Raw genomic sequence first — 24,573 nt, forward strand, 5'->3', positions numbered from 1 at the left:
ACATTTTGCTTAGGATTTTTGCATCTATGTTTATAAATGTAATTGCACTGCAAATTTTCCTCCTACTAAAGCCCTTGTCATACTTCGATGTCAGGGCTATGTTGGCCTCATAAAGCGGGCTGGAGGGTGTTTTCCATTCTCCTCTTTCCTATTCTCTAGAATAATTTGTGTAAGGTAGGTATTATTTTTTCCATATTTGGTTTGAATCAACCAGCAAAACCAACTGAACTAGAGTTTTCTTTGTGGGGTTATTGAAGTACATATAGAACTATTCACATCTTGTTTCTTCTTTGCTGTCAGATTTTGTAAGATGTATATTTTCTTATTAAAATATAATAAAGAGTGAAGCTTGATTTCTGACAAATGCACAATTTATTGATGTGAAGTTTATATACCTTTGTTTTTAAATATCTGTGGGCTCTTAATGATATCCTTTTATACCTGATACTGGGTATTTAAGCTTACTCTGTATTTCTTTACTATTCCTCATAGTGCTGGTGGGGAAGTTATAAACTTATCATTTCAAAGAACCAAGTTTTATCTTTGTTGATCTTCTCTATTGTATGTTTTCTACTTGTTGCTGTTCTTATTTTTGTCTTTTTATTTTCTTTAGATGTTAAGTTCTTTTTATAACTTTTTATTATAGATGTTCAACTCATTGCCTTTCAGCTTTTCTTCTTTATATATTTGGGTAGAATTTCCTTTTAGAATGGATTAAATATATCATAAATTTTCAGAACATTCACTTCAAAATATGTTCTAATTTCCATTGTGATTTCTTTGACCCATCTGTTGTTAGGATATATAGTTCTTAATCAACAGGCATTCTAAGCATATTTTTATTACTGACTTCTGGTCTAGTTTCTTAGCAGTCAAAGAACTCACTTTGTATGAACTTGATTTGTTGGAACTTGCTGCTATTTGCTTTTAAATAGGATTGATTTTGTATACTGATCCACACGTTTGAAAGCAATGCATATTCTATAGTTTCAGGATACAGTATTTATATGCATGACTGTTAGGTCAAATATGTAAATTATGTTGTTCAAATCTTGCATATCTTTATAAATTGTTTTCTCTGTTGTACCTGAAAAACGTATGTTAAAACTTCTCCATGGCCCTGACTGGTGTGGTTCAATGGGCTGGGTATAGTTTCTCAAACTGGAAGGTGGCCAGTTCAATTCCTGGTCTGGAGACATGCCTGGGTTACAGGCCAGGTCCTTGGTTGGTGGGATGCAAGAGGCAACCAATCCATGTCCTGTCACACATTAATGTTTATCTCCCTCTTTTTTTCCCTTCCTTCCCCTCCCTAAAAATAATAAAAAATCTTTTAAAAAAATCTAAAGGTTTCATTAACTTTGTGACAAAGCATAAGAGATACAATTCCTCTTAATCTTCAGTACACATTTATTATCCTTTGCCACAGGAGAGAATAAAATTATGGTGTCAGAGCTACAGAGAAGTCCACTTGACGCAACTGTCCTCACATTGCTACTTGTTTATATTTAGGAAATAATGAAGTAAAAAAAATGACCCTGAAGTTGTAAGTGTAAATCATACCCAATATGAAATACAGTCATTACGATCGTACATTCAAATTCCAAATACCCTCCTCATTCTTATTCCTTTGTTAGAAAGTGAAACCAAGCTACTCCAACACCCTGTAGTTTGTGCTATCAAATGTGCAATCCATGAGGGCCACAGATCCTGTCTGTCCTCTTCAGCACTGTACATAAAATGTCCTGCATAGCGCCAGGCACAGGAGAGACACTCAGTAAACACCTGTGCAATGAAGGACGAAGAAGTATGAGAAAAGCCAGTAATCTGGGGAAAGGGATGAGATGTGGGAGTGGGCTACACAGAACAGAATAAGTGAAATAATACTTGTATAAAGTCACTCACAGCGTCATATTACAAGAAATTTAAGTAGAACAATACTCACATCATTTTTATTTAGTACTTATATGCAATAGATTCACTAAGCCTTAAATTCCAAAATAATTCCTAATAATTTAAAAGCAGCATTGAAGAATAATATTAAAAGCTCATTAACTTGTTACTATTTTGTAAAAAAAACCAAACTTGTAAAGGTTTACATAATAAACTCATTTGGGTAAAAAGATACATAAATTAAAAAATTATGTTAAAACATAGGAAACTATTAACAGTTGTTTTGTCTAGAAGGCCTGGAGTGCCTAATGCAGAAAGATGGAACTTTTTAAAAATGTTATATGCTTTTGCATTGTTTAAATTTTACATTTTACAAAATATAGTATACTTTGTACTAAAACTCATATAGAGAAAATGTCCAATTTGTAAATATTTTTGACCCTGAGATAGAAATTATAATCTCAAGAATATATTGATGATTGATAACACTGTTTAAAGTTTGGAAGTCCTATTCTCTTTTTACTAAAATGTAAAAAGTAGATAATGAAACAGATTAAGACAAAGGGAAATGAGTCACACATCAATATGCTTCAACGCAGGAGAAAATACTCTTATACTTCCGAAAATTTTCCAAAAGCTGAAATCACAAACATCTACAGTACCTCGGTACTTGTCACTAATTCATTCTGGAACTCATGATGAGTGCCGAAAGCTACGGGTGCTGAGCAGACCACAGTGATGGAGCATCTTCTCTTGCAGTGTGGGGTCGACTCATACAAGTTCTACCCAGTGCGACCAGTCCCAAGCAAGCACTGAGTGCTGAAACATTTTTTTTTCCTCAAAATGTGATGAGTGCCAGGTTTGATGAAGTCTGAAGCCGACAACTACCGAGGCATGACTGTTACTTCCTGGTTTCTGCTAACTATTATCAGTGATTTTTGTTATCTGAACATACGTTCAAATTGAGGGTTTTTCAATTTTCTAAAAATGAGAACTATTATATAGAATAGTTGTACCAGGTACATAACAGACCCCAAAACAAACAAAACCTAGCTGCTCATTCTCGTAACATTCTACAAATCCTTTTACATAAAAAAAAGACCTCACTAAAGACATAAGTACAAGACTATCAGAGGACTTTATTATAGGTGGATTGGCCATAAAATTATAAACTGTCATTTTAGCTTTCGGTCACTTTTTTACTGTCGATACACTTAACTATAAAACTTAAAAAGATATGGTTCTCAAATGATGGTATATTTATGAGAAGGTTAGTAATAACCAGCATTCTAAAATACACATGTCAGTGGAAAAGCTTTCAAATGAACACAATTTCAATATCATTTTGAATAGACTTAAATTGTACCCATTTTAGAACTAGTAACAGTATTCTTTGATAGTGGCTCCCTATAAGATATTGTATTGGAAATCTGTAAATTAAGCAACTGTTTCTTATGATATGCATCATTTTCCTGGTTTGCATATTCATCCACAGATTTCCTTATGCAGTTCTTTAACTCATCAATTCCTTCTCCAGTAATTGCAGAGATGGGGATGATATGTTGGAACTCCATCGTCCTCTCTGGAATCATGTTTTTTTCAAATAAATGCAGAAAATCTGAAACAAAACCCACAAAACTATCAATGATCATTGTTTTTGAAAGCAAGTTAAAACAGGACTTCCGGTCAAAATGGCAGCATAGGCATACACGACTTGCCTCTGCACAACCACATCAAAATTACAACTAAAATATAGAACAAGCATCATTCAGAACTATCAGAAATTGAGTTGAATGGAAGTCTGACAGCTACAGAATTAAAAAACCACATCCATCCACACTGGTAGGAGGGGCACAAGATGCAGAACAGGCTGATCTCTCACCCATGAGTGGTGGATAAAAATTTGGGAGGAGTATCTCAGGATCGAGGAATCCCAGTCCCACACCAGGCCCCTCACCCCAGGGTTCCAGTGCAGGAAAGGTAAGCCCCCACAACTTCTGGCTGCAAATACCAGTGGGGATTGAGCTGGTGGAAGACAATGCTGGAGCCCTATGCAGTTCCTCTTAAAAGAACGCCCACACACAAACTCACCTTCAGAGACTCACTCCCTCTGAGCTCCAGCACCAGGGTAGCAGCTATAAAGAAACCAGTGGCATACAGGGAGAAACTGAAGTGTCTGGCATCAAGGCGAGTAGAGGACATTGCCCCTTTTCTAAACCTTCCGCCACAGAGCTGGCAAGCCGATGCCATATCTGAAGACTCCATCAAACTGGCTAACACTGTTTGATGCCCTCCCTTTAAAATTCCCAGAGACTCTGCCCCACCCAACTTATGAGCCCACCCAAGCTGCTTTTCCCTGTGAAGGACTGGTCTTGGCTCATACTTTGCAACTTCATAAAACCTCTCAAACAAGCAATAGTTGGCCTTGGTGAGCCCCAAACATGGCATCAGCAGCAGCCAGCCTAGATTTACTGTTTGGCTTTACCTGGGAATCTCCAAGCCAAGCACAAGTAGCAGCTATCTCAGATTGCTTTATAGTTAAGGCAGGGTGGCTCTGGGGCAAAAGAGGTGGGGGCTGACCTTGGCCTGAACTACCCAGGGAAACCCAAAGGCCAGCGCACCCAGTAGACAGCTACAGACCACATCTGAGCACCACCAACCTGCCGCTGCACAGCCGATCCTCAACAGAGGGCAGAGGTTAGTGGTAAGTGGTCACAGCCAATCCTTGCCACTAACTGGTCTCCCAACTGGTCTGCCTACAGCAAGAAAGGCTCAAGTACAAGAGAAAGGTGTACTCAGCCCACACAAAAGGTGCACCTTTATAGGGGAGGCTGTGCCACTGGACACTAGAGGACACCTACAACCTTAGGCCACACTACCAAGACACAGAGTCAAAGCAGCTCTACCTAATACATAGAAACAAACACAGAGTGGCTGCCAAAATGAGGAGATGAAGAAACATGGTCCAAGTGAAAAACAGATCAAAACTCCAGGAAAAGGGCTAAATGAAATGGAGATAAGCAATCTATCAGATACAGAGTTCAAAACAATGGCTACAAGGATGCTCAAGGAACTTAGTGAGGACCTCAGCAGCATAAAAATGATCCAGTCAGAAACAAAGGATACACTAAGTGCAATAAAGAACAATTTACATGGAATCAGCAGTGGAGTGGATGAAGCTGAGAACAAATCAATGATGTGGATTATAAGGAAGCAAAAAACAACCAATCAGAACAACAAGAAGGAAAAAGAATTTTAAAAATGAGGAAACTATAAGCAGCCTACGGGAACTTCAAGAGGTCTAACATTTGCATCAGAAGGAGAAGAGAAAGAGCAAGTAATTGCAAATCTATTTGAAAAAATGAAAGAAAACTTCCCTAATTTGGTGAAGGAAATAGATGTGCAAGTCTCAAACAAGATGGATGCAAAGAAGCCCACTCTAAGACACATCAGAATTAAAAGGCCAAAGGTTAAAGATAAAGAGAGAATCTTAAAAGCAGCAAAGGAAAAGCAGTTAGTTACCTGCACATGAGTTCCCATAAGACTATCAAATGATTTCTTCAAAGAAACTTTGCAGGCAAAAGGGACTGGCTAGAAATATTCAAAGTGATGAAAAGTGGAGACCTACAGTCAAGATTGCTCTACACAGCAAAGCCATCATTTAGAATCAAAGGGCAGATAAAGAGCTTTTCAGACAAGAAAAAACTAAAGGAGTTCATCATCACCAAACCATTATTATATGAAATATATATGAAATATATGAAATGCTAAAGGGACTTATTTAAGAAAAAGATCAGAATTATGAACAGTAAAATGGCAATAAATATCTATCTATCAACAACTGAAGCTAAAAAACAAACTAAGCAAACAAGAAGAACAGACACAGAATCATAGGTACAGAGAGTGTTTTGATGGTTGCCAGATGGGAGGGGAGTGTGGGGGAATGGGTAAGAGGTGAGGGCATTAAGAAGTACAAATTGGCAGACACAGAATAGCCATGGCGATGTAAAATATAGTATAGGAAATGGAGCAGCTTAAGAAGTAGCCAAAGAACTTACAGGCATAACCCATGCACATGAACAACGGCGGGGGATTGCCTGAGGGAGTGTGGGGTGCTGGGTGGAGAGGGAAAGGGGGCAAAATCAGGACAACTGCAATAGCATAATCAATAAAATTTAACTTATAAAAGTAAGTCAAAACTATCTTAAAGGTTTGATTTGTGAACCAAGGAACTGAAAACTTAGCATTTTTCATTCTTTTTCTGTTTCTAATAAGTTCTCAGAACCCTTGGTTTTTACTAGTGACAATGGTTAAGGTTCTTGGCACATGTTAGATGTTTAGTAAGTATTTGTTACATGAGGTATTTTAAACTAAATTAAGTATAAATTAGAGAATCACAGATGATTACTTATAAAAGCAAGTTGCTTTGGCAGGGTGGGGTTTGATAAAATGAGGCAACACAGATTGTGTGAAAGAACCTTTCTACAAAAATAACATCATTTGTGATTTGGAATTCTCTAGCTTGCCGCACTACAGAGGGCCTTTAACCGCCCTGCAGTATGGGCTTATCACCATTGGTACAAGGAGCCCTACTAAACTGAAAAAGGTGTGGGGTAGTTCAAGGGGAGATCATTTCAGACCAGTCCATTCTATCACTGCAGAGGGGCTAAGAGCTGTTATATCACATTTTCCTCTCCCCTGGCCCCAAGGCAATGGGATGAGGGACGGCATACTGATGAGATGGGTTAATACTGGTACAAACTGCAAAGGCAGGGCTGAAAAAGAATGGACAAGCTAACATGGAGCATGGCTTCTAAGATTCATCTGCCCCCAAGAAGTCCAGAGAGATTAATTCAAGAATTATCACTAATGGGACTGTATTTTGTTTTATGACAGTCCAAAACAACCACAAACTCTTGAGTTACTCTCTCTTCTGGTACCTCTTCTGAAATGTCCTTTTCTGTAAAACCGACCAGCAAATAGATCTAATGGGCTCCTAAAGCAAATGACATTAAAAAATAAAAACTATTTACTAATCCCATGAAGTATTCATATCCCAAAAGTAACTGATTAACTCAAGGGCAGCTCCTTTATGTAAATTATAATGAGAAAATATTTTTGAGGGGAGAAAGAATCTTCTGGTGCTCTCTGATAATTCTAACAATAATTTATTTTCCCCAATTTTTATCCCAAGGATAAAAGAAGAGAAATTAGTACTATTTAAACCCATGTGAAGCACTCGCCATTCACCCTACTTTTCCTCATTTGTGTACAGGTTCTCCTCCAGACTCCGAGACGCAGAAGCCTCATCACTGAAGGACAGAGAGTTCCGCAAAGCCCGATGTTCCAGACAGTGGAAGGTCCCTTTAAGTTCCTTTACATGAAGTGGTTCATTTAGGAACAAATTTCAAACCAATAGATCCTTTTGGAATAACAGCATCATTTTTCTGTGTTATACATACACAGATAACATGTACTCAAGTTTTTTTTAGAAGATCAGTGCTCTTCAAAGACCCAATACAGCTGACATTACAAAGATACACACCCCAGCTGTTAGCTGTGTTTACATTTGTGGGGTACTAGAGGAATGAAGGTCTAGAACCTGTGAAATACGTTCAAGTGAAAGACTTTACAGGGAGATGCTGGCTTTTGCCTTTTCTGATCCAAACCCCATTAACTTATTAAGGACCCCATTTAAATTTTACTTCTTCATGAAACCTGACCTTTTCAGCTCGAATTATCTTTTTCTTTCCTGTCTCCTCTCACTATTTACACCACACATTCTGAAACTTGTTAAGTACTACATTACAATGTTATTTGAATGTTTCATATGGTATGGGTTCTTCAAACATGTTTTTTAAGAGTAGCAATGTTAGTTTTCTTTGGTTGTATCACTTGGAGCACTCTGCACTGGTTATATCACTTAGAGCACTCTGCACTGACTAGGTGTTCATTAAACTGGCATGAAATGAATGAACGGGTTTTACCTTGAGGATTCTGGAGTTGGTCCATCAGCACATGGAATTTATTTTGGGCATCTGGTAAGTCCATTTTATTTACTGCCAGGAGTGCAGGTTTTGTCTGAAGTTCCTCTTTGTACAATTCCAGTTCCTTTAAATTAAAAAAAATTATTTTTTAAAATCCTCACTGGAGGATATATCCACTGATTTCAGAGAGAGGAAGAAAGAGAAGGAGACCAGGAGAGGGAGGGAGAGACAGACAGGCATCAATTCGTTCCCTCCTACAGGTACCCCAACTGGGGATCAAATATATGATCTCTCGGTTTACAGGATGATGATCCACCAACTGAGCCACACTGGCCAGAGTGAAAAACCAAATAATATTATTAATATACCTATATAGAGTACCTGTTTGGTAGTATCTGTCTTTACCTTGAAGCCTGTGTAATCTAAAGCTCGGTCATATCTCTGAAATGTAGTAAGTCTCAACAACCACAGAATTAATCAACAAAGGAAACTCAGAAAATGTTTAATAGTTGGGTCATGTGTTAATATATCTTAGCTCATACAACATTGTAGAGACAACTGTGATTTGTGCCTCGAATTAAATACTAGCAACTGTACCTCTATTTTTTGTCAAGATTTTATTTATTTTCTTTAGAGAAAGGGGAAGGGAGAGAGAGAGAATGGGAAAGAAGGATTGATGTGCAAGAGAAACACTGATTGGTTGCCTATCACATGCCCACAACAGGGGACCTGGCCTATAACCCAGGCGTGTGCCCTGACTGGGAATCAAACCCATGACCTTTCAGTTTACAGGCTGGTGCTCAACCCACTGTGAGCCACACCAGCTGGGGTCAAATATCTGCACTTCTATTAAGCACACAGATAAAATTCAAAGGTGAATAGAAATAAATCTTCATAACAGTATCATATGTATTTATTTATCTATGATACCAAGAAACATAAGCAATAGAAAAAATAGACAAATGGGACTTCATGAAAATGTAAAATTCTGTGTTTCAAAAGTTATCATAAAGTGGAAAGACAACTGGCAAAATGGGAGAAAATATTTGCAAAGCATGTATCTCATAAGGAACTTATAATCCAAAATATAACACACTCTTACAATTTGACAATAAAAATAACTCAATCAAAAATGGGCAAAGAATCTGAATAGGCATTTCTCCAAAGACAACAAGTGGTTAATAAGCACCTGGAAAGACAACCATCATCATCAATCACTAGGGAAAGACAAATCAAAACAAGAATGAAACACCACTTTTTTCCTACTAGAGTGGCTAAAATAAAAAAATAGACAATAATCAGTGTTGACATTAATATGGAAAAACTGGAACTCTCATACATTGCGAGTAGAACTGTAAAACAGTGCAACAGTGCACCCACTTTAGAAAACAGTTTGGCAGTTCCTCAAAATGTTAAACACAGAGTTACCACAGTATCTAGCAATTCCACTCCTAGGTATATACTCAAGAGAAATGAAAACAAGTCCATACAAAAACCTGTACACAAATGCTCACAGCAGTGTTATTCATAATAGGCAAACAGTGGCAAAGGAAATAGGATATACAAGTCCTGGAGGTAGGAAACATCATCCCACTGTGTTAGAGGGAGATCATAGGGCTGGACCCAGAATGGGAGAGGGGCAGGAGGAAACAGAGATGGACCGCAAGGCAGGAGGAGCCCAGTGCTGCCAGACCTCATGAACTCTATGTTCAGGCTGGGCTTCAACCTACGCCAACGGGGCACCATTGAAGTGTTTTAAACAGGGAACAAACATCAGTGCGGTTCTTTTACAAAGCTTATGGTGGCTGTCACAAAAAAATAATGGACTGCACAGAAATGAAACCGGAACCAAAAAGACCACATAGGAGGGACTCACAACATTCTAATGAGAAGGGCTGATGACTGTACAGTGGGAATGAAGACAAGCAGATGGACTTCAGTGAGACTCAGGATGTAAACCTGACAGGGCTGGACACCGGTGGTGAGACAGGGAGAACCAAGACCGCCACCCAAGTTTCCAGCTTCCATACCCAATAAAGTTCTGGAGGAGGCTGGAGAGTTAACAAAAAAAGAGTTCAGTTTTATACATATTAAGTCTGAGAAGTTAATGGGATACCAAATCAAAGGTGTCTAAGAGGCAGCTGGTCAAACACTCAACCAAAAGATCTGGGTATCAGACACAGTCACTGGTATATTTACTATAGTGAATGCTAATTAAATAATAACAGGAAAGGGTATAAATAATAAGTTGAGAAATAGTCTAAGAAGAATAAAAGTTCAAGCAAGATAAAGTCTAAGAAGTATGCAATATGGAGAATTTTATTGGTTGCAATAGTTTGAGGAGCAGGTTAATATTAAAAAACTGAGACAAGATTAGATAATTCTTTAACATCAAAGGTTCAAAAAGCAGAGGTAGAATATATATTTATTTTATTTATCATTTGTTATTTCATACAGTCTTATGTGCCTGTATCAGACCAAATGCAGCACACAGCAAAACGGAAACAGAAAACCTACTTTTGTCAGCAGTATTATGGTTTCAAAAGCAGTTCTGTATTGAGTTTTAGAAGAAAGCTGAAATCCAGAAACATCAACCTAAAAAAAAAGAGGGAAAGAAACAGGCTTAAACACAAGGCTAGCTGTATATTTGTTTTGAAATGTTTTATTCTCCCAAGCTAAAAATAATTTTTCAGTCTATACTCTATTGGTGATTTGGTAATTCAAAATAAGAGAAACTGAAGTGTCAAGATAACTGTAATTATTATGACAAAATCACAACCATTAATAAAATGAAAAACTAGTATAGATAAGACAATTTATATGAATATATACAATCTCATAAACAGCTGACCCTTGAATAATATGGGGGTTAGGGGCACCAACACCTACCCTACCCAGCACAGTCGAAAATCCGTGTATAATTTTTCCCTCCCCCAAAACTTAATTACAGCCCCTCAGTATTTGTGAGGGATTAGGATACTAGTTCTAGGACCCCCACAAGGATACCAAGATCTATGGATGGTGGTTCCTGTATGTAAAATGGCATGTTGTCCTGGCCAGTGTGGCTCAGCTGGTTGAGCATTGGCCAGTAAACCGAAAGGTTGCAGGTTCGATTCCCGGTCAGGACATGTGCCTTGGTTGAGCATTTGGTCCTGGTTGGAGCAGTTTCAGTCCTGCTTGGGGCATCTGAGAGGGTCCACTGATTGACGTTTCTCTCTCATATCGATGTTACTCTCCCTCTCTCTTTCCCTCCCTTCCCCCCTCTCTAAAATCAATAAATACATTAAAAACACTTAAATGGTGTAGATCAAGGCAAACAGCAGGCCTCCACATGGGCAGACTCCCAACACTGGATCAAAAACAGTACAGGTATTTATTGAAAAAAATCATGTAAACAGACCTGCAGAGTTCAAACCCATGTTGTCTGAGGGTCAGCTGTATAACTCCAGCACCACCAATAAAGTGGGGAAAAGACACTATATAACATGGACTATGCGGAAAATCTTAAGGAATCAAACCTTGACAAGTATGGCCAAAATTACATCTGACAGAGTAAGTAATGTCATTTCTACCCCCATGTTACGAAGATTATTTACTGTATTTGACTCCCATTTACACAGACTCAATGGAGTCACATATGTCACCACTTTAAACGTATGAACGATTTCTAGGAAAACGGAATTCATTGATTTTTCACATTCAGTTGAACAGTGCATTGATGTACATGACTTACAACAAAAAGCAGCTGTTTGGTTCTTTCTATATGCTTGAGGAATTTGTGGCCCATTCCTTTGTTCATATGTGCTCCTTCTATTAAACCAGGAAGATCAGCTACTGATATCTAATACAAAGTTAAATGTTAGGTAAGAAAAGAATACATAAAAACCGTAAGTACAATTACATCCAAAAATGCTCATGGTACTTCGAATATAAACAGTTCCTGATTTGTGATTACCACTGCATCCTTATAAAGCCAAGACACCTTTACAACAGCATCGAAATCCTTTGTTATCAGAAATTAGTCCCATTTTTAATTATTAATCTAACAATCTAGAACTTTAGGGATTAGTTATTAATCATAAAATTCTATTAAGAATCCCATAAATTATATTGTTTAATATGAACTTTTCAGAGTATTTCAACTTTCTGAATTTTTAAGTGTTAAAGGATATTAAGTCAACTGCTATTTACTTAGTAAATTCTACAGTTTTAAGTTTTGAACTCTCTATGTAGTTAATGTTCCCTTTCTGTTCATATTCTACCAGGAAGACTATTGGCCATTCTTAAAAAGTGCAGGATATAGTTAGTGTTCCTTTGGAGATGATAAGCATTATTAACCATTACTCTGCACTTGTAGTTTTCAAACCTCACTGTGCACGATAATCAGTTGCATAAACTACAGATGCTCAGGCCCTACCCTAAGGGATTTGGTTTCAAATCTCTGGGGCACAGGTTTCATTTATCATTGCTGTTCTTAAGCCACCAAAATAATTCTGATGTACAATAAGGGATGAGAAGCACTGGGCTATGCACACTGCTTGTGTGAATAAAGATTTCAGAGGTTTCAAAACAGTGTGGCTACATGACAAAGTAGCGCACACGAGGTCTCATGTCCTCAAATTTTATTTGAAGGTTCTCTACTAACTTCCCTTAAAAATGATAAACAATGCCATAGCCAGGTAGCTTAGATGGTTAGAGTGTTGTCCAGATACACTAAGATTGTGGGTTTGATCCCTGGTCAGGGCATATACAAGAAGCAACCAATGAACACATAAATAAGTGGAAAAACAAATCAATGTTTCTCCCCCTCTCTTCCCCTGTTCTTCCCTGTCTCTCTAAAACTCAATTTAAAAAATTTTGAAAAATCACAGTATCTTTTTTTTGCTAAATATTGTGTATACAATTTTAATTATTATTTAATATTCTATATACTTGTTGAAGTTTAATCAACTTTCACTGTTATGCCATGATATAAGTCCTGTATATTATTTCTTTTGAATTATGTCAGTGGATTATATGAAACCACACTGATACATCATCACAACTCCATCAGGGTTCCCTCCTGGTGCTGCACATTCTATGAGTTTGGCCAAATGCATAATACATATGCAGCATTACAGAATCACACAGAATACTTTCATTGCCCTAAACATTCACTGTGCTCTATTATTCCCCTCCCTCCTCCTCATCCTTAGCAAGCACTGATTTTTTTTTTTTTGCTATCACCATAGTTTTGCCTTTTTCCAGAATCTCATACCATTAGAATCATACAGCAAGCAACCATTTCAGATTGGCTTCTTCAACTTAGTAATATGCATTTAAGGTTCTTCTGTGTCTTTTTACAGTTTATGGCACATGTCCATCTAGTGTTGAATAATATCCCAGTCTTTTGGATGTACCAGTTTATCTATTCACCTACTGAAGGACAACCTGGTTGACTCCAGATTTTGGCAATTACCAACAAAGCTGCTACAAACATGTGAGTGCAAGCTTTGGTTTGCATGTAAGTTTTCAACTCATTTGGGTAAATGCCAAGGAGCATGACTGTTGACTGTATATTACATATTTTTGTTTTAGTTTAATTACTAAAAAGATCTACAGTTCTTCCTTATCAAGGAAAAATAAATTTTAATAGTTAGATAAAGCCAGAATCCCATTCGATTAAAAGTTTTAAAAAGAGAAAGTTGGAGTAAAATTATTTACATGAACTTTAGAAAATAATTTTACTTAACAAAAATCAATAATCAAATTGGAAACAAATACAAACTTGCAAAGAGAAGAAACAGAGATTAAGGAAATAAAGAAGATACAATGTTCTACCCTGGCTGGTATGGCTCAAGGGACTGAGTGCCAACCTGCAAACCAAAGGGTCACAGGTTCGATTCCCAATCAAGGCACATTCCTGAGCTGCGGGCCAGGTCCTCAGTGGGAGGCACCTGAGAGGCAACCGCACATTGATGTTTCACTTCCTCCCTTCCCCTCTACCTAAAAATAAATAAATAAACAAGCAAATAAATAAGATACGATGTTGTAAAGACAAAATGCACTTAAGGCTTTCTAAGAATAAGGCTTTCTAAGACTAAGAAGTTACATTCTCACACGTGAGTGAAACCCCACATGAGTGATGAGTGAAATCAAGTGTGGGATGTAAAACTAAAGGGAACAAATGAACAAGAAAAATAAACAAAAATCTACAGACACACACAGTACAGTGGTTACCAGAGGAAACGGTGTGAGGTATAGTAAAGAGTAAAGGGGGTCAAATACATGGAGACAGAGATCTGGCTTGGGGTGGTGGACGCAAAGTGCAATACAAAGATCATGTACCATACAAATGTACACTTGGAAACCATATAACCTTAGTAATCAATGACAGCCCAATACATTTAAAAAATATAAAAACAAATAAATATTCTATAAGTTACACTCACACAGTATTTTATTATGATAGTGCTCATTACAGATTTGATCACAGTTTTCACTTATTAAAAATAAAATCTTAGCCCTGGCTGGTGTAGCTCCGTGGATTGAGTGCGGGCCTGTGAAGCAAAAGGTCACTGGTTCCATTCCCAGTCAGGGCACATGCCTGGGGTACAGGCCAGGTCTCCAACGAGGGACACATGAGATGCAACCACACACTGATGTTTCTCTCCCACTCTTTCTCCTCCCTTCCCCTCTCTCTAAAAATAAATAAATAAAATATTTAAAAAAATAAAATAAAATCTTATAACTGCCCCACCCCAACACCTCACAAGCATCAAATATGAACTCCGAGCACCAAAAGCAAGTACTTTTACTTCTGACCAAGGGTCTTACTTTAAAAACACCCACCTGTTTGAAATCTTTATACATAATCTTTCCAAGTTCAGGCTTCAATGTTGTGACTAAAAGAAAAAAGCAACAGTAAGTTAAGGCTAGAATAAAGACTGGTACTCTCAAAACTGTTTTAGCATTATGTATAAAATAAACAACATTTCTCTTGTGACTAATTCAGATTATGTTTTCATTTGTTGAATGGAAGGTATAATTATCTTTGCTATTTACATTATCTTTGCTATTATACCTGGAAAAGGACCATGAAGATTTTTATAACAGTCATAATCTAAGCTAATTAATGGGCCTCCAAATTGCTCTGTCACACTTGAAGAATCACGGGCAGCAGGGGTGCAGAATTCAGGTTTCTGTCACTAGGTCTGGTCTAGTCCCTTCTCAGTTTTCCTCAAGCCTCACCAAGCCTGCACTAGCCTCCTTCCCGTGACTTTTGCTTTTCTTCCGCTTTCCTTCTCAACAGTACCCTGTATTACAGCCATAAATACTGGCCTAATTTACAGCAGTTAGTTAAAATGAACTCTACTTTATCAGAGTCTAATTTTAGAATGGCTTAATTTTATTTTCCAGGTTAATGTCATCTTGCACCTTTTTCTTTAACGATGCCAGAGATCCTATCATATTCATCCACTGTTCTTAGTTTAAGCTTCCATTATATCCCACCTTGCTGCTACAATAGCCTACTAACTATTCTTTCCACATCCACTCATGTCCCACACCAATCCATTTTCTGTATTATATGCAGAAATCTTTTTAAAGTAAATACAATCATTTTATCCCTTGTTTAACAGGCTATCAACTGCTCTTAAGACATAGGATCAAATAGAGCCTGCATGTCAGTAAGATGCAATCTCTACCTCCATCCCGGGCCTCACCTCGTTTCCCTCCTTCCCTGACCACGTGTTCTCTAGATCCGCAAATCCACTGCCTGCCACTAGAAGGCCTTTGTGTGCATGCTGTTTCCTGACTGAAAGACCCTTCAACTCTACCATGTCACTGATTAACTCACATTTATCCTCTGAACCTCAGTCCCGCATCACACTTACACAAAAAAGTCCAAAGCAATGACCTACTCTCTTGCATAGAACTGCATTATATTTCCTTGCGTTCACTGGAGAGCTACGTGCCTTTCCCCTTTTTGGAGAATAGTTTGTATTGTCCATAAAAGTCAGGATAGTATCTGTTTCTGCTTACCAGACTTTGTAACTCTACAACCTAGTACAGTTCCCAGAATATTCTTGCTATATTTTTGAGTGAAAGAATTCATGTCTGCCTTCCTGGTATTTACCACTGTGCTTCATAAAGGATAGGTGCTCAGAAAATTCTAACTAAACCAAAGAAATGATTATGCACCAGGAAAGTACATGCAACAAGGTAAGAACTAAGTACTAGAAACTGTGTTGAGGATACAGAGGTTTCACATTAATGGGAAAAGCATCTATTCTGCCAAGGGTTTTCAAACGAAGGCTCCCCTCGGAGTTGTCATTTTATTCATACTAAAAGATTAGTCTTTAAAAACTAACCACCACACATTCAAATACAAAATAAACTATACTTACATGCATAATCTGCAATTGCAGGTTTTGCGTGAGAAATCTGACTTAGCAAAGAGGATTTTCCGGCATTTGGGAATCTGAAATGAGAAAATGTATGCATTACAGCAAATACCAGTACTATTAATACTTACTTATCTCTGAATTCTAAATATTTTAAGAAGGAAACTTCTTGGGTATTTCTGGGATTAAAATAGAGTATAAATTTAAAGTAATTTTGAAAAACCTGAACAAAGTATACTCATGAAATAGGTGAAGAAGACAATAAATTCATGCTGCCCTGACCGGTGTGGCACAGTTGGTTGGGCATTGTCCCACAAAGTGAAAGGTCGCGGGTTTGATTCCTGGCCAGGGCACATGCCTGGGTTGCAGCTGGGCGCATGGACAAAAGGCAGCCAACCCATGTTTCTCTTGCACATCAGCAGTACAAGCGTCTTAGCTATATACCTCTCTTCTGAGGTTCAGCTCTAACATCAGCTTTGACAACAGCAGTAGTGTTTTAGTCATGTACCTTTCTTTTAAGATTCAGTTCATTCCTGAAACCAGCTAAAAAAAATATCTGCTTATGCTGGTATTCACATTTAGTAACCTTTAAAGAATAGCTGCCTAATTTAAAAGCACTGGAAACATGATAAACATTATGCTTAAGAATCACGATATGTTAATTACTGACTGGAATTTCAAGCCCATTTCTGAAAAGCTCAATGTTTCACTACAGTCGTGTCGAGTAAGCTGGCAATGGAAGGACCATGACAGCAGCCACCATTCATTCACGGAGCATTCACAAGTCCAAGGCATGTGTTGGGCTGCAAATGCAGCATCTTACCAACATTTTAAAGTGAGGACTCTCCACTCACTATTAAAGATGAGTACATAAAAATTTACAGAAACTGTATGAACATATCTAAGACAGCCAGCTGGCCTCCCGAGGATTTGAGATTCTAACCCAAATAGTCTCACTTGAGTTCCCCACCCCCACCCAACTTTTACTACTCAGCCTTGTGAGGGTCTTCTTAGCCTGTAAAGGTATCTCCACAGATACTTGAAACTCATTTTTCTACAAAATGAGAAAGTCAATGGCTGGATTCTTGAAACTCATTTTTCTGTAAAATGAGAAAGTCAATGGCTGGATTCTCAGCCTTATCCATAAAACTCTATTAAACTGATAATGTTTGAAAAATATGTTATTACAGAACCTGTTACACATAAATGTCATAAGTATGTTTTATGGGAAAAAAACATGTGAGTGGCACGCTTGAAAGCCAGGATCACATCCTTCCCATTACAATCTCAGTAGGAATGGGACCTCTGTGAGCCCTAAGTGACTGCCTTAAGACCTAGACAGGCGCGGCAGGGGTGAGGGGCTGAGACTGAAGAGTCTGGTACAGAAGCAGTGAGATGGCTGGGGAGGAAGATGAGAAGAGCTTAGAAAGAACTTATGGGAAGGCAAGCAATGGAATGGCAGTTTGGTACTCAGTTTAGCAGCAGTTTCCCTTACATCTTCCTTAGGCCTTTCGTCTGACTACTGTGTAATGCTGTAGGGTCCAGGGAGAGGAAGAGAGAGGAGAGGAGAAATGCAGAGTTTATGTTTTCTCTCCCTTTATCCACTCTCCTTCATGCTATCTAGCTCTCTCCAGTTGGCTGGGTGCCAGCACTGCAAACGCAAAGCTAAACAGCTTTGTTTCATGAAAAAGTGGAGGCGCATGGAAGAGGACAACATTGTAAGGCTGTCTACCACACGGAGCACGGACAGATCCTAAGCAGAGCACAAAGGGTAGGGAAGCGGTTACAGCAAGACCCAACTTGGTGCTCAACAGTGTGTAAGTCTGAGGAGCTGAGAACGTCTGTATTGGCCTTGAGCCACCTGACTGATGATAAATCAATAGCTCTATTAAGACCTATAAGCATATCTTAACCATTTGTCCCTTCTTTTTATTTCCTTGAATACACTTTTCAAAACGTGGTTTGTTCAGATTTCTTATTCTATTCCTTAATATCTGGTAACATTCTTTTACCTTCTTATATTACTGGACTTGGTTAGCCTTTTTCTTTATTGATTTTTCTAACATTTCACTGGTCTACTCAATTGCTATGACCATTGGCAAATGAATATGAAGTAAATATGAAACTTTATGCTGACTTTGTGAAAATAACTACATTTAACAGCATTGTCTCTAAGTATACAAATCATGCACAAATTCCATAAACTAGAAATAATGCTGACACAAATTACTGTTTATATTTATTTCCTATTTGTGAACTCTCTGGAAGTATAAAATAAACATATGAATGATACTTACCCTACTAGACCTACATCAGCTATGAGTTTTAGGTCAAGGTGAATTATTCGTTTCTGGCCTTTCAAAGGTAAGAAATTTGTAAGGAATTTACCACCAAGACCTCCTTCCGCCACCAAAACTCTGTCTTTCTCTTTATCAAGTTCTCCTTAAAAAGAGATAAAGATACTCAGAGCCAAGATTAGTAAGTAGAGTTATTTACCAATAACACTTTTCTTTCAGAATAGATGCCAAAAGTTTCTATTAAAAGCTTGTTCCTGGAAAAGCCTTGTAAGTGGTTGAGAGACTAGTTTATGTTTTAAAACCAAGTAAATACTCTAATATTTAAAAAATCTTAAATCTAGCAGTTAGTATTGGACAACATTTACAGAAGATTTTCAAAAGTTCTTTTATAAATTAGCAGCTGAAATAGTTAACATTTCTAAAAAATTCTGAAACTACTTGAGAGGTACCATTCCCCACAGCTCCCAAACAATTTAGAAAATATGCACATTTTTCACAACCTTAGGACCTACAGTATACTTACCTATGATTTTACCATTTTCATCAGTTACTGAAATACCCACAGGTACAGGAATTTCACAGTCTTTTCCTTTGGAGCCTTTCAGTGCACTAACCCTACAAAAAAATAAAGCTACATTAAAATAATGAAAACCCACAAAATTAAACGGCTTATGCTTCAAGCAAACATAACAGTCTATAGACAGGACAATCAACCAACTCTTCTAACAAAGATGGTACATGGCCAAATATTAGAGCGAAAATAAAATTATTTCTAATTATTTATTTGTACTTTAGACTATCATATCCCAATAAAAATAATATGAAGTAATGATTGAAGTTATCAAGCTAACCACAAAAAGTCACTGGGAAAAGTTTTCAATTAGCAATAATTGTGGCTCCTATTCATCCTCTAGATTTAGGCCTCTCTATTCTAAACATCGCAACACACAACTCCAATAAGAAATATGTTCTATTTAGACCCTGGCTGGTGTAGCTCAGTGGATTGAGCGCGGGCCTGCGAACCAGACGATCGCGGTTCGATTCCCAGTCAGGGCACATGCTTGGGTTGCAGGCCAGTTTCCAGCAGGGGTCAGTTCCCTGCAGGGGATGCACCAAAAGCAACCATACATTGATGTTTCCTTCCTCTCTCCTTCCCTTCCCCTCTAAAGATAAATAAATAAAATATCTAAAAAAAAAAAGAAAGAAATATGTTCTGTTTAAATAGTTCCTAACATTTAAACATTGTATACCATCTTCAGTATACCACTGATTTGAACACAGAACAGGGCTGGAATTAAAGCAATTTTATTTTTCAAAAGAAATTATAAAATGGTAAGAATATTTACTTTAGGATGTAAAGTAGTTACTTCCCACCTGCAACATCAAAATAATAAAGTAATATTCAATACTCAAAACTTTGATTACTGAATTCTAACAAATATAAGGCTTTCAAAATTTGTCTTATAAAATGGTTTTGCCCAGGTTGGTGTGGTTCAGTTGGTTGGAGTGTCGTCCAGTAAACTGAAAGGTCACGGGTTCAATTTCTAGTCAGGGCTCATGCCTACGTTTCAGATTCAGTCCCTGGTTGGGGCGTGTATGACAAGCATCTGATCCATGTTTCTCTCCCTCCCTTCCCCTCTTAAGAATCAATAAGCATGTCTTCCAGTGAGGATAAAAAAAGTTTCAGATTATTCATAAACAAAAGCGCTCAAAAGAAATTTAAGGGGTTTCCCTAAAGATACATTTACAAGCAGGTGATGCTGCTGCATATTTTGGGCAGGATAATTTGTTGTCATTTTTGTTGTTAGGAGTGTCTGTGTTATAGGCTGTTTAGTATCCCAGCCTCTATCCTTTGCACATATTCATCCCCCAAGCAAGTGCCACATTCCATCATCTGATATTGTGACAAATAAATCTATCAAAACACTTCTGCGGGGGCCTCTGCCAGGTAGCTCAGCTGGTTAGAGCATTGTCCCCATACACCGAGGATGTCATTCTGGTCAGGGAACACACAAGAACCAACCAATGAATGCATAAATAAGTGGCACAACAACAAGGTGTTCCTCTACCTCTCCCTTCCTCTCTAAATCGGACTGATTCTTTTTTTTTCTTGTTTTCTTTGTTTGCTTTTAAATACTTTAGGAAGAAAAAAAAAAGAGGGACATGATGTCTAGCCTTTATACCAGTACCTCCTATGGAATAACAGTGAGATAGGTCTGAGGAATCACAGCAGGCATTTTGATGGAAGCTCTAAAAATTTTTGTCTTCATTTTCTTTATAACAAACAAAAAATTCTTCTCATATTTTGAGGCAAACATAATCTACTCCACAAAGAACAACAAACATCAGTAAAAAATAAAGACAAGGTTTTGCTCTCATAGAAAGAACAGAAGCAAAGGGAAAACATACAACAGATGTATCATTGAAACAGGTTCTAAATGTTCAGCACTGCCTATGAGATGCACACAGAACTATTGGTGGTGATGAGGTGGAGAAGCTCATTTGAGATTTGAGAAGTTTCTTAAGAACTGTCAAAGATAAGTTAAGAAGAAAACAGTGGGAATTCAGATCACTTTCGGTTTCTAGAGGAAGTACAAAAGAATCTAAACAGAAATTGGGAGAAGAAAAGGATAAAAAGTTGGAAAGCTCCAAAATACTTCTTAGAACCTACCTTTTTACCTTTACTAGAGTTGAGACAACTGTAGATTTTTGCTCAGTTACAAATATAGGATGTCATTTAAATCAAATCAGTAATTACACTTTTAACTGTTTTTCTTCTGGGAGAGATTACTTTTGTAAAATCAAGTCATTCAGTAAATACTCACCGACTGTTGGCTCCTTCTCCAGCCACGAACCGCTTCTGAGGGTATTTGTCTTTAAGTTGTTTTAAAGTCATTTTCTTATGGGCTACAACCCAGACGTCACCACCTTTTCCACCTTCTCCACCTAATCGAGGATAGCCCATTCCACCGCTTCCTCCCCTGGTGAAGAGTCTTAGGTTATCAACGAAGTTCCCATACTTAAAAAGAGGAGAGAGAAAGACAACATCTGTGCACCAAATGTGCTTACCAATTTAGAACTCCATTCTAGTTCTTTGTTGCCACTAAAATGCCTCAAGAAGTCAGTAATGACTTCCTATATGCCAGATTTAGTCTTTTCTCAGTTCATCTCCTGTCTGACCTCTTTCCATTAAATTCTTAACTGCCCTCCCCCCACCTTTTTCCCCAATTATCGATTGTGGTCCCACCCATCCTCAAGGTCTCTTGACACTGGTCCACTTTTCAATCTAGACTGCCTACCCTGGGCAATCCCAGCCTATACCAGTAACTATTACACAGGTGAGACATTTTCTATGTCCAGTCTGTTGGACATCACAGGACGTAAGGTTAACAGCCTAAGCCAACTGAGAACAAGATCTGTACTTATATTTGAAACCCCTCAAATATGTAACTTGTTCATGAGTACTGATAACAGTCATCTGAAATACAAGTTAATATGACCAAACCAAACTTTTCCTTAGGTAAAGTCTATTCCACAATGTCCTTTCAAATAAAGGAACCATAGTTTACTACTGATTGAGTACAGGAATCTTTCACTATACCCGCTCCTCCCCTCAACGGCACCCCACCCCCAAAGCCCTAGCTCTTTCCTTCTTGGTACAAACTGCCCTAGTATCTTCACCAGTATCTAGTCATTCCCTCCTCAATGCATCCCTCATCTTGCTATTTTTCCTCTCTCAGCTATTTTTCTGAAAATGGATTTCTAATCATATTTCTCTCTTATTCAAAAACCATTCATGCATTTTGTGTTTTGCTGTTTTATGAAATAAAACTAAAATTGTAAAATTCTCAGTCTATATGCAAAGCTCTTAAGCTACCCTCAGGTCCATTTCCATCCATTCAGCCCCTCCTCTGTCCTCTTCCTCTTTTCCTCCGTACGTTATACTTTCACATCTCCATGCCACTCTGCTCATGCTTTTCCTCTACTTATGTCATTTGTTCTTTTTTGTTATTCTATTACACAGTCGTCCCAATTTTTCACTCTTTGCCCTCCTCCACCAAGCCTGTCCTCTTCATTTGTTCTCTTCTGTCATAAACCCACCTAAATGTCTTATTTGCTGATGTCTCTACTTTTTAATTGAATTTTTTCCATTACCATTTGTCCCCTCTATACACCTCCCCCCACCAACCCCACGTGATGTCTTTCTTAATTCCTCTAATCAATACTCAGCATCAATTTTGCCGATCTCTTAGCAATTTGATTATGTATCTATTAATGCACGTTTTGAAATCTTATACTTTTGTTGCCTTCATTAAGTCAACATCTTCTTACAGGTAAAGAATCTATGTACTAACCTCTCAGATTATGGAAATTCTCTGGAGTAATTTCTAAAATTCATAATCTTCACATGAGATAGTTGTAAGTATCAAAAACACTGAAAACACTTTGCAAAATACATATACTCCATTGACCATTCCGATATACTCTGGAGTAGGGGATGAGGACAGGTCAAGCCAGCACACTTAGCAAAAGCTCCCTCAGTGATTCTGATGCAGCCTAGATCTAATATTGCAGTGGATGGGTCCTAGGGAAGAATCGAAGTGCAGGGATGCACTTAAGTATGCAAATGTAGTCACGAAGCTGTGTTGTATGAAAACAGGATGGGAAAAATGCATAAAAGGTAAACGTGGGGGCCAACCAGAGTATTTTTCTCTGGGGGTGAAGAACTTATTCTTCAGTTGTGCAAGGCTAGATCAGAAAAGCATCACATGGAAGTGAAGAGATTCCATTTGCAAACGACATTAACTGGAAGTGACTTTCAATGACAGTAAGGCTACACAAGTAGTCTTTAATAACTTATGCACAAAAAATGCGGTTTATGAATTTTTACTGCTCCAGATTGATCAGATTCAAAGATTCAGGACCCAAACTTAAAAAGAGTATCTCAATCTCCTCATCGGTAATAGGGTAATGGCTAAACTATGATGCCGGCTAGTTTCAGAAAACATTACTACTAAGGCTCTAAAAGAGGCCTTGAAATTTGAAGCAACTGCAATTTTTTACAGAAACAATTCTAAAACTGACCTAAATTTCTCGCAAGAAGGCAAACTTATTATTACGTATTTTCATTTGATGAAAAATCGTTTTTAGAAAGCTCTTAAAAACAATGCACTCAAGGAAAAATAGACGTAGATGTAAACGGACTAGGGATATTACTACTGAAAAGGAAATACACCATGAACCAATAGAAAAAGCAAACCTAGACTCTATGTATACCGTATGGCACATCCAAGAGCAGGCAAGCATCCCCGCTCTGCATCCCACGTGCACCCAATTCCCCAAGGAAACCTCACACCTTGTACCCAAACAACCGTCCTAACCAGGCGGGGTACACACCCTCCCCGCCCAACCCCCCGCCTCACGTCAACCCCGACTCCTGCAGGGGAGGAGATAAGACTATGGCAGGAAAGAGGCCCCCAAAAGAAAAAGTGGGGAGGCAGAGAAGGAGCACCACAGTCCCCAGGTGGGGGTAGAAGCACCTCGCCCTCGGAGGCGGGCGACAGGCACGGGTCACGGACCTTTCTGAACAACATGCAACTGCAGTGCACCATGACTGCAGGGTCCCCGAGTTCACTCCCGCGGATGGAATAGCACCGAAGAAGGACTCGACAGCGCGGCCTTCTCACGTCACCGCGGGACGCAGGCGCAGTTTTCCGCCGCGCGCTCCCGCGGGAGAACCGCCTGCGCCGCCGTAAAGTGTACGTGCACGGAGACAGGCGCATGCGCCATGTGGGGAGCCGTGCCGGCGTGAAAGTTATCTGTTTACGCGAAAGCAATCTAAAGCTAAGAAAACGTCGGGAGCGCCGTGGCCAGGACCAGTCGGATGTAGAGTGTATGCCTCAGGAATTAACTTTTTGAATGGAAACGTTTTGCGTTTAGCTGCCTCGGAGGAGCTTTTATACTAATTGAAGAAACCGTAAAGTACCTCAGTCTTTACCAAAGCAGAATGAAAAA

General features: G+C 38.4%; 1 protein-coding gene across 5 annotated transcripts; it reads right to left on the bottom strand.

Moving 5' to 3' along the window:
* Positions 1–1,598: 1,598 nt before the first annotated feature.
* GTPBP10 (GTP binding protein 10) lies at positions 1,599–24,231 on the bottom strand. 5 transcript variants are annotated; one of them, XM_037066088.1, is made up of 10 exons: positions 24,138–24,231; positions 21,384–21,577; positions 19,082–19,173; positions 18,559–18,703; positions 16,265–16,338; positions 14,709–14,761; positions 11,611–11,718; positions 10,395–10,472; positions 7,878–8,001; positions 1,599–3,508 (listed from the first exon to the last, which is right to left on the bottom strand). In XM_037066088.1, the coding sequence occupies exons 1-10, from the start codon at positions 24,168–24,170 to the stop codon at positions 3,246–3,248; spliced, it is 1,164 nt and encodes a 387-aa protein (XP_036921983.1). In that variant the 5' UTR covers positions 24,171–24,231; the 3' UTR covers positions 1,599–3,245. The 5 variants fall into 5 exon arrangements, with proteins under 5 accessions (XP_036921983.1, XP_036921982.1, XP_036921984.1 ...); XM_037066087.1 differs by having other exon boundaries at positions 24,099–24,230; XM_037066089.1 differs by lacking the exon at positions 24,138–24,231 and adding an exon at positions 22,914–23,775.
* Positions 24,232–24,573: the final 342 nt, after the last annotated feature.

The sequence above is a fragment of the Sturnira hondurensis genome, unplaced genomic scaffold (assembly GCF_014824575.4).
Source record: "Sturnira hondurensis isolate 20B ecotype Veracruz unplaced genomic scaffold, ASM1482457v3 Scaffold0016462, whole genome shotgun sequence".
Taxonomy (NCBI): Eukaryota; Metazoa; Chordata; class Mammalia; order Chiroptera; family Phyllostomidae; genus Sturnira; species Sturnira hondurensis.